Here is a 13,211-nt window from a genome sequence, read left to right on the forward strand (position 1 = left end):
GCAAAGCGATCAGTAGTAGAGTTATAATCGCTCTGAGCCATTACGGCCAGTAAAGTAGAATGACGCTCAGCTGTCCCTGTGAGATATTTTTGATAAATAAGGTCCAAACTAACTATATTTTATTAAAGTTTTCTGTAAGCCCTGAAAAATGTGCATAATTAAAGATGTTCAGCTTATTAAATAACCTTTACTGTTTCCAAACTAAGACAATTGTTTTGCATATTGGCCCTCTATGTATTAGCTGTGTCCCTTAGTATAACTGAGTCTATAGATATAATGTGAGTGACAAGCTCAGCCTCGCCCTGTGTGGAGAATGTGAAACACACTCACTGGTGTGTGAGTGTCAGAGTTTCACTTTCATTTCTCTCTTCTGCTGTCAGATATAAACTTCTACTCAGATAAGCTCAGCCTCCCCCGGAGTGGGAATTGTGCAATACACACACTGGTGTCTGAGTGTCAGAGTCTGTAACTTTCATTTCTCTCTTCTGCTGTCAGCGATGGCATCTGCTGATCTGAGACAGGAGCTGGACTGTTCCATCTGCCTGAACATTTATACAGATCCTGTAACACTGAGATGTGGACACAACTTCTGCCGGGTCTGTATTGATCGTGTGCTGGATACACAGGAGGGGTCTGGAGTTTATACATGTCCTGAATGCAGAGCAGAGTTTCAGGATCGTCCTGTTCTGGAGAAAAACAGAAAACTGTGCAACATAGCAGAACATGTCCGTTCTATTCCAGAGGAGGAAACTGGGATATTCTGCACTTATTGTGTCCACTCTCCAGTACCTGCTCTTAAAACCTGCATCAAGTGTGAAGCTTCTCTCTGTGATATACATTGTAAGAAACACAACAAGTCAGCAGAACATGTCTTAATTGATCCCACCACTTCCATGGAGAAGAGAAAATGTTCCATCCATGATGAGATGTTGAAATATTTCTGCACCGAGGACGCTGCCTGTATCTGTGTGTCCTGCTGTCTGATTGGGGAACACAGAGGACATCAGATGGAATCACTGGATGAGGCCTCTGAGAAGAAGAAGGAGAAACTGAGAAATGTTCTGCAGAAACTGACCACAAAGAGAGAGGAGACTAAGAAAAGAGTCCAGAGTCTGCAGGAGCACAGGATAGACAATCAGGAAAAAGCAGCTGGTGTAACAGAGACAGTGACTGCCCTGTTTAGAGACATCAGGAGACAGCTGGAAGACCTAGAGATGAGAGTCCTGAGTGAGATCTCCAGGCAGGAAGAGAGCGTTTCACTCTCAGTCTCTGATCTGATCCAGCAGCTGGAAATAAAGAAGGACGAGCTGTCCAGGAAGATGCGTCACATTGAGGAGCTGTGTAACATGTCTGATCCACTGACTGTCTTACAGGAACCAGACACAGGTGACTTGTGTGATACTGAGGAGCTGAGTAACATGACTGATCCTGTGACTGTTGTACAAGAAGAGGAATCACACAGGGATAATACATGTAATACTGAGGAGGAAGATAGTGAGGAGGGAGACAGTGAGGAGGGAGAGAAACATGATGACCAGGTCCATGATGTAGGAAATCTGGATGTGGGTCTGATCTTAGGGGCACTACACACATTATCTGATATAATAACAGGTATAAATATATGCTTCTATGTGCAGGAACCTACAGACATATTACTGGATGTAGACACAGCTGGTAATAATATACATATATCAGGTAATAAGAAAACTGCATCCTGGTCAGATATAAGGCAGAAATGTCAAAAAACACCAGAGAGATTTCAGTATAATCAGGTAATAAGCACCAGGAGATTTTCCTCAGGGCGACATTACTGGGAGGTGGAGATCAGTGAATCAGGGAGCTGGAGTGTAGGGATGTGTTATCCCAGTATAGACAGAAGAGGAGATCAGTCAGTCATTGGATGGAATAACAAGTCCTGGTGTTTGGATAGGACTGGTGATGAGTATTCAGTGAGACATGACAGTGAAGAGATCCAGTTACCTGACAATATTCCCTATGATAGAGTGAGGATATATCTGGATTATGAGGCTGGACAGCTGTCCTTTTATTCTCTGTGTGACCCTATCAGACACTTACACACCGTCACTGCCACCTTCACTGAGCCCCTTCATGCTGCATTATATGTATGGGGAGGTTGTATAAAGATATCTGGGGAGAATCAGAAGCTGGGAGAAATCCGCCCAGAGACCGGTGACATCACAGGGAGGTGAATCTGATTGGTGGAACATTTACCCAATAGAATGGAGCAGTGGGTGGAGCTACAGCTGTGTATATGTAGAATATGATCCTGGTATAAGTAATAAGTGTATAATCTTGTGCATACAATGTCCCAGCAGGTCATACTTGTCTATCTCCCGGAATGTCCTGGAGACTCCTGAATTTCAGGTAGTTCTCCCAGACTCCCCGGAGAGCAGTCCTTTCCCCCGGACCCCACCCTCTTCCTAGTGAAGTGGGTGGGACGGGGGCCTCAATGACACAATTGAATCACATCATCTCTGCCAGAGGCGGGGCCACAATTATTAGACTTGCAGCGCTTCGCCCCCTCCCCTGCACTTACCACTTGGTCATTACAGTCGCCATGTATGCAGCATCTGTGTTTTATGTACAACATTATCTAACGCTTGTATTCCTGGAATGGTAAATATAAATAATTTATAGCGTCAGGTGTAAAACTCAGAACAATATTGTTATGTAAATCTAATGTTCAATGATTATTCATCAGTTATATGTCAGTAATGTAGATAATAAATGTCACAAAATGTTCCTGTAATCTTGCATTATTGTATTAGACAGCCTGTGTCTCTGTAGCTGTTGTGGTACTACAAGTCTGGATAAGCAGTCTATCCTTATTTACTATCACTGGACACCAAAATCAAAAGGAGGGGCCTTTTAAACGTTGGAGCCAAAATCCTTAGCCAATAGGAGAGGAGCAGAGTAAATGAATAGAACGGGTCTGCGCATGACGGGAATCTGATTGGTGGAACAATTAGCCCATATAATGGAGCAGTGGGTGGAGTTACATATGTGTATATGTATATGAAGAATATGATCCTGGTATAAGTAATAAGTGTATAATCTTGTGCATACAATGTCCCAGCAGGTCATACTTGTATATCTCCCGGAATGTCCTGGAGACTCCTGAATTTCAGGTAGTTCTCCCACACCCCTGGAGATCAGGCCTTTCCCCCGGACCCCGCCCTCTTCCTAGTGAAGTGGGTGGGACAATGACACAATTCACAGTGAATCACACCCCTAGCAGAGAAATACCACAATTGCATCACAAGGTGGAGCCAAAATAATGTGATTTACTGCGAATTGTGCAGATTTGCAACGCTTCGCCCCCTCCCCTGCACTTACCACTTGATCATAAAAGTTGCCAATTATGCAGCAGCTGTGTTTTATTTCGAACATTATCTAACATCTGTATTCCTGGAATGGTAAATATAAATAATTCATAGCATCATGTGTAAAACTCAGAACAATATTTTTATGTAAATCTAATGTCCAATGATTATTCATCAATTATATGTCTGTAATGCAGTTAATAAATGTCACAAATTGTTCCTGTAATCTGGCATTATTGTAATCGTCTGTGTCTCCGTAGCTGTTGTGGTACTACAAGTCCCAGCATCTATGTAACACATAAGTGACACATGTAGGCTGGGAGAACTGATCCCGGCTGTATGGCAGAGAAATAAAACATCTCTCTATGGTAAAGCTGTGACACTGGGAGCTAGAGAAGACCCTCTCTGTATTCCGGGGTCCTCAGATCATAGTTGTCTACTCTATATTGGGAGATCTCCTGGACTCCCGGCAGGTAAGATAAACTCCAGCGTCTCCTGAGCCTCCCATGCTACAAGAAAATGGCTGCTGCTCTCATAAATTGTGTCATTTTTTATTATATATTTATTATAATTATTTTCCTCTAGAGATTAAATAACATGTTTCAGGAAATGGATCTGTACTGCAAGAAACTTTCCGCCACTCTCCAGCTCTCAGATGTAGTAGTTTCAAAGTGTTTCCTCAGGATAACTGGCTGTGAGATTACACACAGAGTATAAGAGTGAGATTCAACTCTATGTGTGTGTGTCTGTATGTGTGTGTGTGTAGCTTTGTGTCTGCCTATTCTCTCAAAATATAAGGTAGACTAACCTCCTGGGTCCGCGCTCTGCCTCCTGAACTGCCGGGCTGTGGATGTGCCTACGTGATGTCACACACGCAGGAGGCGGGGCTAGCACAGGTGCACTACCCAGTATGTGCATATATCAGGGGACAGTAAGAAGTATGAGGGTCCTACTGGCTCAGGTGACTCATTACAAGGTTTATATTACAAGTTAGCAATTTTTTTATAGATTTTTTTTATTTTTAAAATAATTTATCAGAAGTCCAAAATGTATTTGTTAAAGTTTGATACAGAGATTTTTGATAGTAAAATAATCTATGAAGCCTTATCAACGGACTAAAACGTATATTGCAGTGATGGGGCTTTGTTTCTGCTTTGCGCTATTTATTCACCCCGTTATCACAAGTGATTGGACCCCATGATTCTGTATAGGAGACCCTATTATTTATAAAGCAATGAGGCCGTAATTTCCCAGTAAAAAAAATATAATCTTCTAGAAGACGCAGCCTCTGACAGCGCCCAGATGCCAGTTGTACAAATTATTTTTCAAAGTAGGTAAGTATGTTTCATATGTGTGTCAGGAGCACTGTCGGCTGTATATACTCCCTGTGAATAGGTCGGGTACAAAATCTGTGTAAAATGTCCTGAATTCACCTTTTTCTTCTTGTTTTGTACCAATCTTCTCAGGTATGTGAGTATTTATGTCACCAAATGTGTAATTACAGTAACACTGACAGCACTGATGAAACCATATCACAAATATCATCTAATAAGTACTGTATCTGTCCCTGTGATACATAAACCGCTTATGGTGGACCACATACTATACCATCTTTAACCTTTACCAGAGTTAACTTAACAAACTAAAATAACGACACAGAGACTTGAATTGGCGTTTGAAAGGTGAGGAATTTATTAGAGGCGAACCTGCTGGGGAAAATTGGTGGCCAACCTAAACAGACCAATCGGCATCCAGGCCACACCTACCAGTTGTAAATTCTGTCCAAACTAATTTGGACCCGACTAGGCGTAAAATGCCAAACTCCCCCATTTGGCATATTAGCTGAGGCCCGCCTGCCTAAGCGGAGCCCCTTAATCCCGAAGGGCTATTTTGACTAATTGCCCAATCCCTTTAAGATGAGAGTGCCTACTACGCCTTCAATGTAACAAAATGGCCGCTGATTGGGCTGCTTACCGCCACAGCTAAGGTTCCCCACCAGGAACCGCAGCCCGCCACCAACTGACCTCTCAGCCAAACAAGAAAACCGAAAATCTGCTCTATAAAGTATGCCATACCCACATCAGACAAATGTACACCATCGGGCCTATAGTACTGCGTCAAAACTGCCCTTATGGAAGGATAACTAATGCAGCCACCACCTACTTCTTGAAAGATCTTCCGCACCGCCCGATTTACCTTCCCACGAGCTTTCTCAATCCGTGCTGGTTTATCCGCCCCCCTCCAATTGCGCCTAGGGATAATATCGGACCATATAAGGTAAACTGTTGGCCAACGTAACTTAATGGCCCCGACATCAGATCTTATCTGCTCAGTGAGCTCTAAACTGGACCACTTACACAGGTCATTCCCCCCAAGGTGAATAATAAGTTCTGAAGGGCGCCCAAACCTACTCTCAGTGTCTTTTAGGATATTCAACAGAGATGCCCAACGCATACCCCTAACACCTATCTATCTTATTGACTCTGCCCGGGGAAATTTGCTCAAATCATGAGCAGGGCCGCTCTTACCGGCCCAAAAAACAAATGAATGGCGGACTAGCCAAATATTCCTCCCATCCTGACGTGCACCTGTAACATGGAGTAATAATGCATGTAAATTAAATGACACAAAGTAATATAATTAATATGGAAAACAAAAATTGCCACATTCGCACATGACGCACGGTGACCCATGCGAAGGTAAAACCGGAAACCCCAGGGTGCCACCTCCAATCAGGCCCCCGGAAAAAAGAAATGGCAAAACCCTCCGCGCTCCCTTTCAACAAGGTAAGCAACGCATATCATGGGTCAGCCTTACTACATCGCACTGTCTAAGCCTAGAGCACCACAGCTGGCCTAACATACCGCTTAAAACACTTAGACCTCCATCTACCCAAAGCCATAATGCTCTGCTCAGACACACCTTCTGCCGCTACCGTAGCTGCCCCTATCCTAAAGGAATGCGTCCCATAGTCCGCTGCACTCAAACCAAGCTTAACCACGCAATTTTTGAATACTGCTGAAAACTGAAACTTCGTAAGGGGAAAACCATCACTGTGTCTAAGCCAATTAACACCGGGAGGAGGAGACCTATCCCTGTACAATTTTGTCAATTCTACTGGACAAACTGCTATATCCTGGTTCCGCTGCAAAGCGATCCACTTCCCTCTACCTAACGAATCAGTCTTTGATCTATGAATTTTACAAGCAATACTCTCATCCTGAACCACCACATTCCTGGAGAGCAACTCCGAATCAACAGCCGTCCTAGACGAGGCTACCAACTCACCTATTCTAAAAGCCCCGAAAAATGCCATAAGAAATGCCAGCCGAAACAAGGCTGCCTCAAACTCATCCGTTGCCACAACCGTGATAACATTCACCAAGTTCACTAACATTCTCTTATCAATTGGTCTACGTTTATCTTCTAACGGGGGGAAATCCTAGCCCAACCACTTAAAACCTTACGCACCAATGCCTGTTTGGTAACATCCCGACAACCTGTAATCTGCAGAAAAAACGAAATACCAGCCAAAGCAGACACCATATATGTTTTAGATCTACCCGCCTGAAAACTGCCACACAAATGCAAGCATGCGCTGTCGCCCCGTCTTACCTCTAGCCTCATCAAATCCACAAAAACCCTCCCAGGACGACCAAGCCTCCCGATATTTCTTCAACGTCCCAGGTGCAACCGAACGCTTAGCAAGCTCCTCTACTCTGGCCTTATAATCTGCCAGACAAAATCGGGGCATGAAACACCAGACACATTGGCATGAGGGGCTAACGAACGAAACTTATGCCAATCAAACCTAGACAAAGCATCCGCAATTCCGTTATCCACCCCAGGAACATGCCTTGCCCTAAAGGTAACATTAAGAACTAAACATCTATAAACCAAATGTCTCAATAGCCTCAAAGCTGGCAGGGAGGTAGCCCTCTGATTATTAATAGCATGTACTACCCCCAAATTGTCACACCAGAAAGATATACTTCTATTACGCAGACAAACCCCCCCAACTCGACGGCTACAATAATGGGGAACAACTCTTACAGCAAAAGATTCCTTGTGAGACCCTCCTGATGTCAAACGCATGGCCAAGCTGCTGCACACCACTCCCCATCCAGGTAAGCGCCAAACCCTGAAGACCCAGCAGCATCTGTGAACAATTGTAACTCCACGTTATTGGCGCCAGGCAGGGGCCACAAACAAACTCCATTAAAACTCTCCAAGAATAGTCGCCACATAGCCAAATCCTCCCTAATCTCCTTGGACATTCTCACCAAATGACTAGCCTGTTTAACACCGACCGTAGCCCTCTCTAGCTTCCGACAAAACACCCTCCCCATTGGAATGACTCTGCAAGCAAAATTAAAAAGACCAAGCAGCGACTGCACCTGTCTCAACTGCACTTTACATTCACCCCGCACTGCATCAATTACTCCCCTCAACTTAGACACTTTCTCCGCTGGGAGCCTACAACAACCTGTAACCGTGTCAATCTCAATACCTAGGTATGACAACCTCACAGTCGGGCTCTCTGACTTGTCCGCTGCCACCGGAACTCCCATTACTCTAAACAGCGCCTGGGCTGAAAACAACAAACCCTGACACACTGCTGTACCCGCTGGACCAATAAACAGAAAATCGTCAAGATAGTGGGCCACACTCTGATGCCCCGACCCGGCCACAACACACCAGTGGAGAAAAGTGCTAAAACATTCAAAAAACGCACACGACACCGAACAACCCATAGGTAAACATTTATCCACGTAAAACTCATCTGACAACCGAAAACCTATGTACCGAAAGGAAGAAGGATGCAGGGGCAACAGCCTAAAAGCAGACTCAATGTCCAATTTCGCTAACAGCGCACCCGCGCCACATTGCTGAACCAATGACAAAGCAACCTCAAAAAAGACTGGTAACCGACCGAACATTCAGACTTTGCAATCGCATCATTCACAGATGTGCCCTGCGGGTGAGATAAATGCTGAATTAGCCGAAACTTCCCCACTTCTTTCTTCGGCACCACCGCCACCGGGGAAATAACTAAATCCTGAATTGGGGGAACCAATATGGGGCCCCACATTCTGCCCAACGACACCTCCTTACACACTTTCTCGTGCACTACCCTCGGCCACTCCGTAGCCGATTTCAAATTCCGGGGCATACCAGTCTGCACCGCACCTGTCACCGGCAATCTGAACCCAACATTAAAACCATTCCATAAAAACTCAGCCGCCTTCCTATTAGGGTACCAACCCAGCCATTTCCCAAGCTCAAACAATATAATGGGCGATATCGCCTTACCGAGCCGCGCCTCCAGTGGCGGGTCTCTCACTAGTGGCAGGACTATTCCTCCTGGGGCACTCTCTCCTCGGGTGTCCCCCACTGCAGTATGAACATACATGCTTGAATCTGCAGGCCGCATCTCTCTCACAGTGGCCCCCGTTGAAAGCAAAACACTTCCCCCCGAAAGGGCTGCCCAAAACGCACAGGGGGCTGCCTCGGTCTTGCCACACCCACATCAGTACCAGCCTCGGCTGTGTCACATCCAACCACACCTCCACATCCTTACACCCGAAATCCATCAATGACATACCATCTTGCTTCCTTCGAAAGGCCTCATCGTATCGCCTCCACATAATACCCCTGGATCGGGTAAACATTCCTTGTATTAAGTATATGTACTTAATCACGTTTATGTGCTCCACAGGCCTGGTTTCCAGATAACAGGCAGCGAAAACTAGAAAGCCCTCCAACCAACTCTGAAAATTCCTATATGCTTCCTCCCCCACGCCAGAGCGTGATCGTGCTGCTAACAAGCCATCCTTAGCCTTTTTCGTGATGGCAAACATGTCCACAAACCAACCAGCACGTATCTTACTGCGCACACTGATCCTAATATCACGCAGGACCGCTGTATTGGCACAGTGCACAACATCATCTCCTGAGGTACCACTGTCCTCCCGAGGCTCCCCGCCTCCAACCTCCGTCCTACGGCGGGAACTATGCAGTTTCCTCCTCAGGAGCCTCACCAACTTTGTGTCTGCACTCTCAGACCTGGCCGCAACCTCACTCTCCGAGGCTGAAGAACTGAAATCGGAGCTAGAACCAGACCCCCCACTGGTATGCTCACCGATTGCACGGCCACTTCCTTCCACACTGGATGATGGGCCCACCTTGGTCGATGAAGCGGCTTCCGCATAAGAAGCACGCCCAGATCTCCGACCCAAACTCACACGCCCCGGTAAACCTGCAGACGGGGACACAGAACAAGAAACCTCCGGCCTGTAACCCCCAGCCCCCGCTCTCACCGGCAGTGCCCTGCTCTGTTCTCCTACACTACGTCCAGGTGCCACTCTAGCACCGGCTTGCTGATTCTGCGAACCAGATGTCGCCGTGCAGGAGACAACCCGAGGACCCGCCGGGGAGGACGCTTGACCCTGCCCCAAAGCTGGCCCCCCAGTCACCAACTACACGTCGCTAGTCCCTACAGGCACTGCCAGCGAGGAAACGGGAACATGAGGCCCACTTGAACCTGCCACCACCGGAGCTGCCACCACTGTGGAAGAAACATTCGAGGTTACAACAACATTACCCGGACAGCCGGGACCAGAGAAGTATGGGCCATAAGCAGAGGGAGGTGGAAAATACCCAGAGGGGAATCCCCAAGGAGGGCAAGACATCCCAAGTGAAGAAGAAGGGAAACCATGACTGTGCGGCATTGTGCCAGAATCAACCCCCCCCCCCCACCACGGAAAGGAGGGCTGAAGGACACCCTGGAAATGTGTCTGACTGAGCCCGTAACCCGGCACCCAAGGAGGAATATAACCTGCCCAAGTATTACCGGGCATGACTGTGTGGCCCGCATTAACGTCCTGGTTATGCCCTGATAAGGGAAATGTGCCCCCCCCCCCCCGGTATGCCCAGGGCCAACCCCTCCACGAACTGTAGGAGTACCCTGGGTGGAAGACACGGGATTGCCTAAATGAGGGACAGATCTGCCAGATGCAAAGGGAATACCATATTGCGGGAAAGGGGGGGAAAAGAAGGGACAGGTGCTCCAGAAGGAAAAAGGTGGCCAGAAGTGCCAGGTGGGGGGGGGAGGGAAACCTGAAGAGGAGGCGTGGGGACGCTGGATCAAGGGGGAAGAGGGGGCTAAAGAAAACCTAGGTGAAGCGGGAGGGAGGACAAAAGAAACGGGAGGGGGCAGAGAAATAGTAGAAAATGTAGTGCTTGATGCAACACACAGGGGTACTGAAGGTGAAGAGGACCCCTGCACAGGAAAAAGACCGGAGGAGAGGGCCTGGGGGAGACTGCCACTAGACCCCTTCATTATTTCTGCAGAGCCTGCAGCGCCCTCCCCACCCGCCACAACGTCACCCATTTCTCCGACAGGGGGGGGGACAGCTTGGGACACTGCCTCTGTACAGGCAGCATGAACATCCACGGGCGCTCCTGGAGCGCCCGCATCTAAAATGGCCGCCGGACCCATGGATGACTGACGCGCATGCGCGACCGAGCATGCGCAGTGACTTTCCTAGCCGCCGCAGCCGCGGCGGAGCTACAGGGCCTAACCACCCCGCTACCCGGGAGGGGGGGGGGCGAAACACCCAGCGGTGAGTCCCGGATCTGGGCTCGCCACTTGCTAAGGGCTGGGGGGGGGAGACAAGCCTCGGCGAGGCGATGAGGAGGAACCCGAACTCTCTTGGCCCGGAGCATATTGAAGGTAGGGGGAGAGGGGGATCACGCAGGAAAAACGAGGAGGGGGGGAGAGAGGAGGGGAACGGATAGGGAGGAAAAAGAAGGGGAGGAAAAGTAAGGATAGAAAAGACAGGGAGGAGAACAAATTTGGAAAACAAAGGTGAAATAAAACACAACTGAGAATACAATGAAAGAAGACAAAATCACAGCAATATACACAGTACAAAAACAGTATAACACGGTGTAAAACACAGTAAACACAGTTTATGTAGCAATACTCACCAGGACAGCAGAGAGCCTATACCTACTCTAACAAGTCTATCCGGCAAGAGGAAGTCACATCCTTTTCCTATATGTTATAAGCCCTTCTGGAAAAACGAACCCCTCCCCTTCCGGCTCTACTGATTGGATAACTCAGGTTTCTACCACAACCCAGATAAGTTAACTCCTGGTATGCCTGTACTTTTTCCTCTGCCTGTCCGTTTAGCGTTTAGATCACCTCGGTCTCATTCAATCCCTCTGTTGTATTTGTATCTGTCCCTGTGATACATTGTATCTGTCCCTGTGATACATTGTATCTGTCCCTGTGATACATTGTATCTGCAGACCCGTTATACCAGCAGCTGATGTATCACATGTTATTATACCAGTGTCATTAATAGAACAACAGACACATGTTATACACAGACTGCAGGATTACATTGTAATACACCGGTATTTGTTTAATTTATGTTTAGTTATTTATACAGCACCTACATATTACATAACACTGTACACAGAAGGTTAAATCATTCACATCAGTTCCTGCCCCGACCTCACTGAAATAAAACATGGATATGAATATAACACTTGTACATGAGGCTGGTTCTCAAAAGAAAGAGCCTTTTCTACAGTAAATGGATCAATCAAAGTATGATTCATATCTACACGTTTCACTTTATGTGTTTAAATCTGGTTGTAAGATGACAATAAATGTTTATTGGTTATATTTATATTATAATCCACCAGTAACAAAGATCCTTGAGGCATTTTCCTTGTTTTATCCCTTCTATTCTCTGAGCAGATAACAGTGTTTAATACAAATGTAGATATGTTGCAGGTATATTGGTGACTACTTGAGGATAAATCATTAAAGTCCATATTATATGAAATCCACTGAGATCCGTATACGTCCTGCTCCCCCATCTGTACTGCAGGAAGGAACATCTCATAATAATGATGAAACTAGTTTGGATATTTATATATAAGTAAATCAGACTAAGAGGTTGGTAACAAAGTAACACTGACAGTAACAACAGTGGTTTAATACCTCTTAATTATAACAGTAACCACATTTTTTTCTATAGAAATAAAACCATGGGAAGAAGAACTTACCTGGAGGCCGCGCCAACTCCTCTAGCAGGGGCGGACCCAGACATTTGCCCTACCCGGGGCGATTTTAGGGGGGGCGATTTAGGCCCCGCCCCCTTTCTGTGTTCTAAGGCTGCCCCCCCCCCTGGATCCGCCAATGTCCTCTAGAAGGTTTTATACCAACCTGGGAGATCCATGGTACCAAACTGGCAACGGTAAGGGACTCACCGTGCACATGTATAATCAATGACTGACGGACATAACTAAAGGATGATATTTTGTTCATGTAAACAGTTCTATTTGTAAATGTTTTGTTTGTTTTTTACATATGGCAATGTACAGAAAGCAACTTCTGAAATTTTTAATGTTTTTTCTTTAATATTAATTTTATTATCGTAGATTTCTAAGGTGCCACAGTGCTCTGCAGTGCCGTACAGTAGGGAAACAGGGCATACATAAAAAAGGGACACACAAGGTAGACACAATAGATGCAGACATGAAAACAAAGGGTATTGTCTCAATACATTCGAAATGGAAGAGGGCACAGCTAAAACAAGAGGAGCGAGTGTGGCTCAGAGTGGAGATTGGGACAGTTGTGAGGGTGTATTAGTGTTTGTAGTATCATCAGGGATAAAGGAAGCTCTAAAAAACAAATGGGTTTTCAGAGAGCGTCTAAAGATTTGAAGGCTGTGGGAAAGTCTGATTGGGCCTTGTAGGGAATTTCATAAGTGGGGAGCAGTATAGGAGAAGTCTTGTAGGCGGGAGTGAGAGGTGGTTACCAGAGACTAAACAAGACGCAGGTCAGAG

At 46.3% G+C, this 13,211-nt stretch overlaps 1 protein-coding gene across 1 annotated transcript; it reads left to right on the forward strand.

Moving 5' to 3' along the window:
- Window positions 1-427: 427 nt before the first annotated feature.
- Window positions 428-3,570, forward strand: LOC142153292 (E3 ubiquitin-protein ligase TRIM39-like). The gene is made up of 2 exons (XM_075210750.1): window positions 428-2,453; window positions 3,209-3,570. The coding sequence occupies exon 1, from the start codon at window positions 498-500 to the stop codon at window positions 2,208-2,210; it is 1,713 nt and encodes a 570-aa protein (XP_075066851.1). The 5' UTR covers window positions 428-497; the 3' UTR covers window positions 2,211-2,453; window positions 3,209-3,570.
- The last annotated feature ends 9,641 nt before the right edge of the window (window positions 3,571-13,211 follow it).

This window comes from Mixophyes fleayi, chromosome 4 (genome assembly GCF_038048845.1).
Source record: "Mixophyes fleayi isolate aMixFle1 chromosome 4, aMixFle1.hap1, whole genome shotgun sequence".
Classification (NCBI taxonomy): Eukaryota; Metazoa; Chordata; class Amphibia; order Anura; family Limnodynastidae; genus Mixophyes; species Mixophyes fleayi.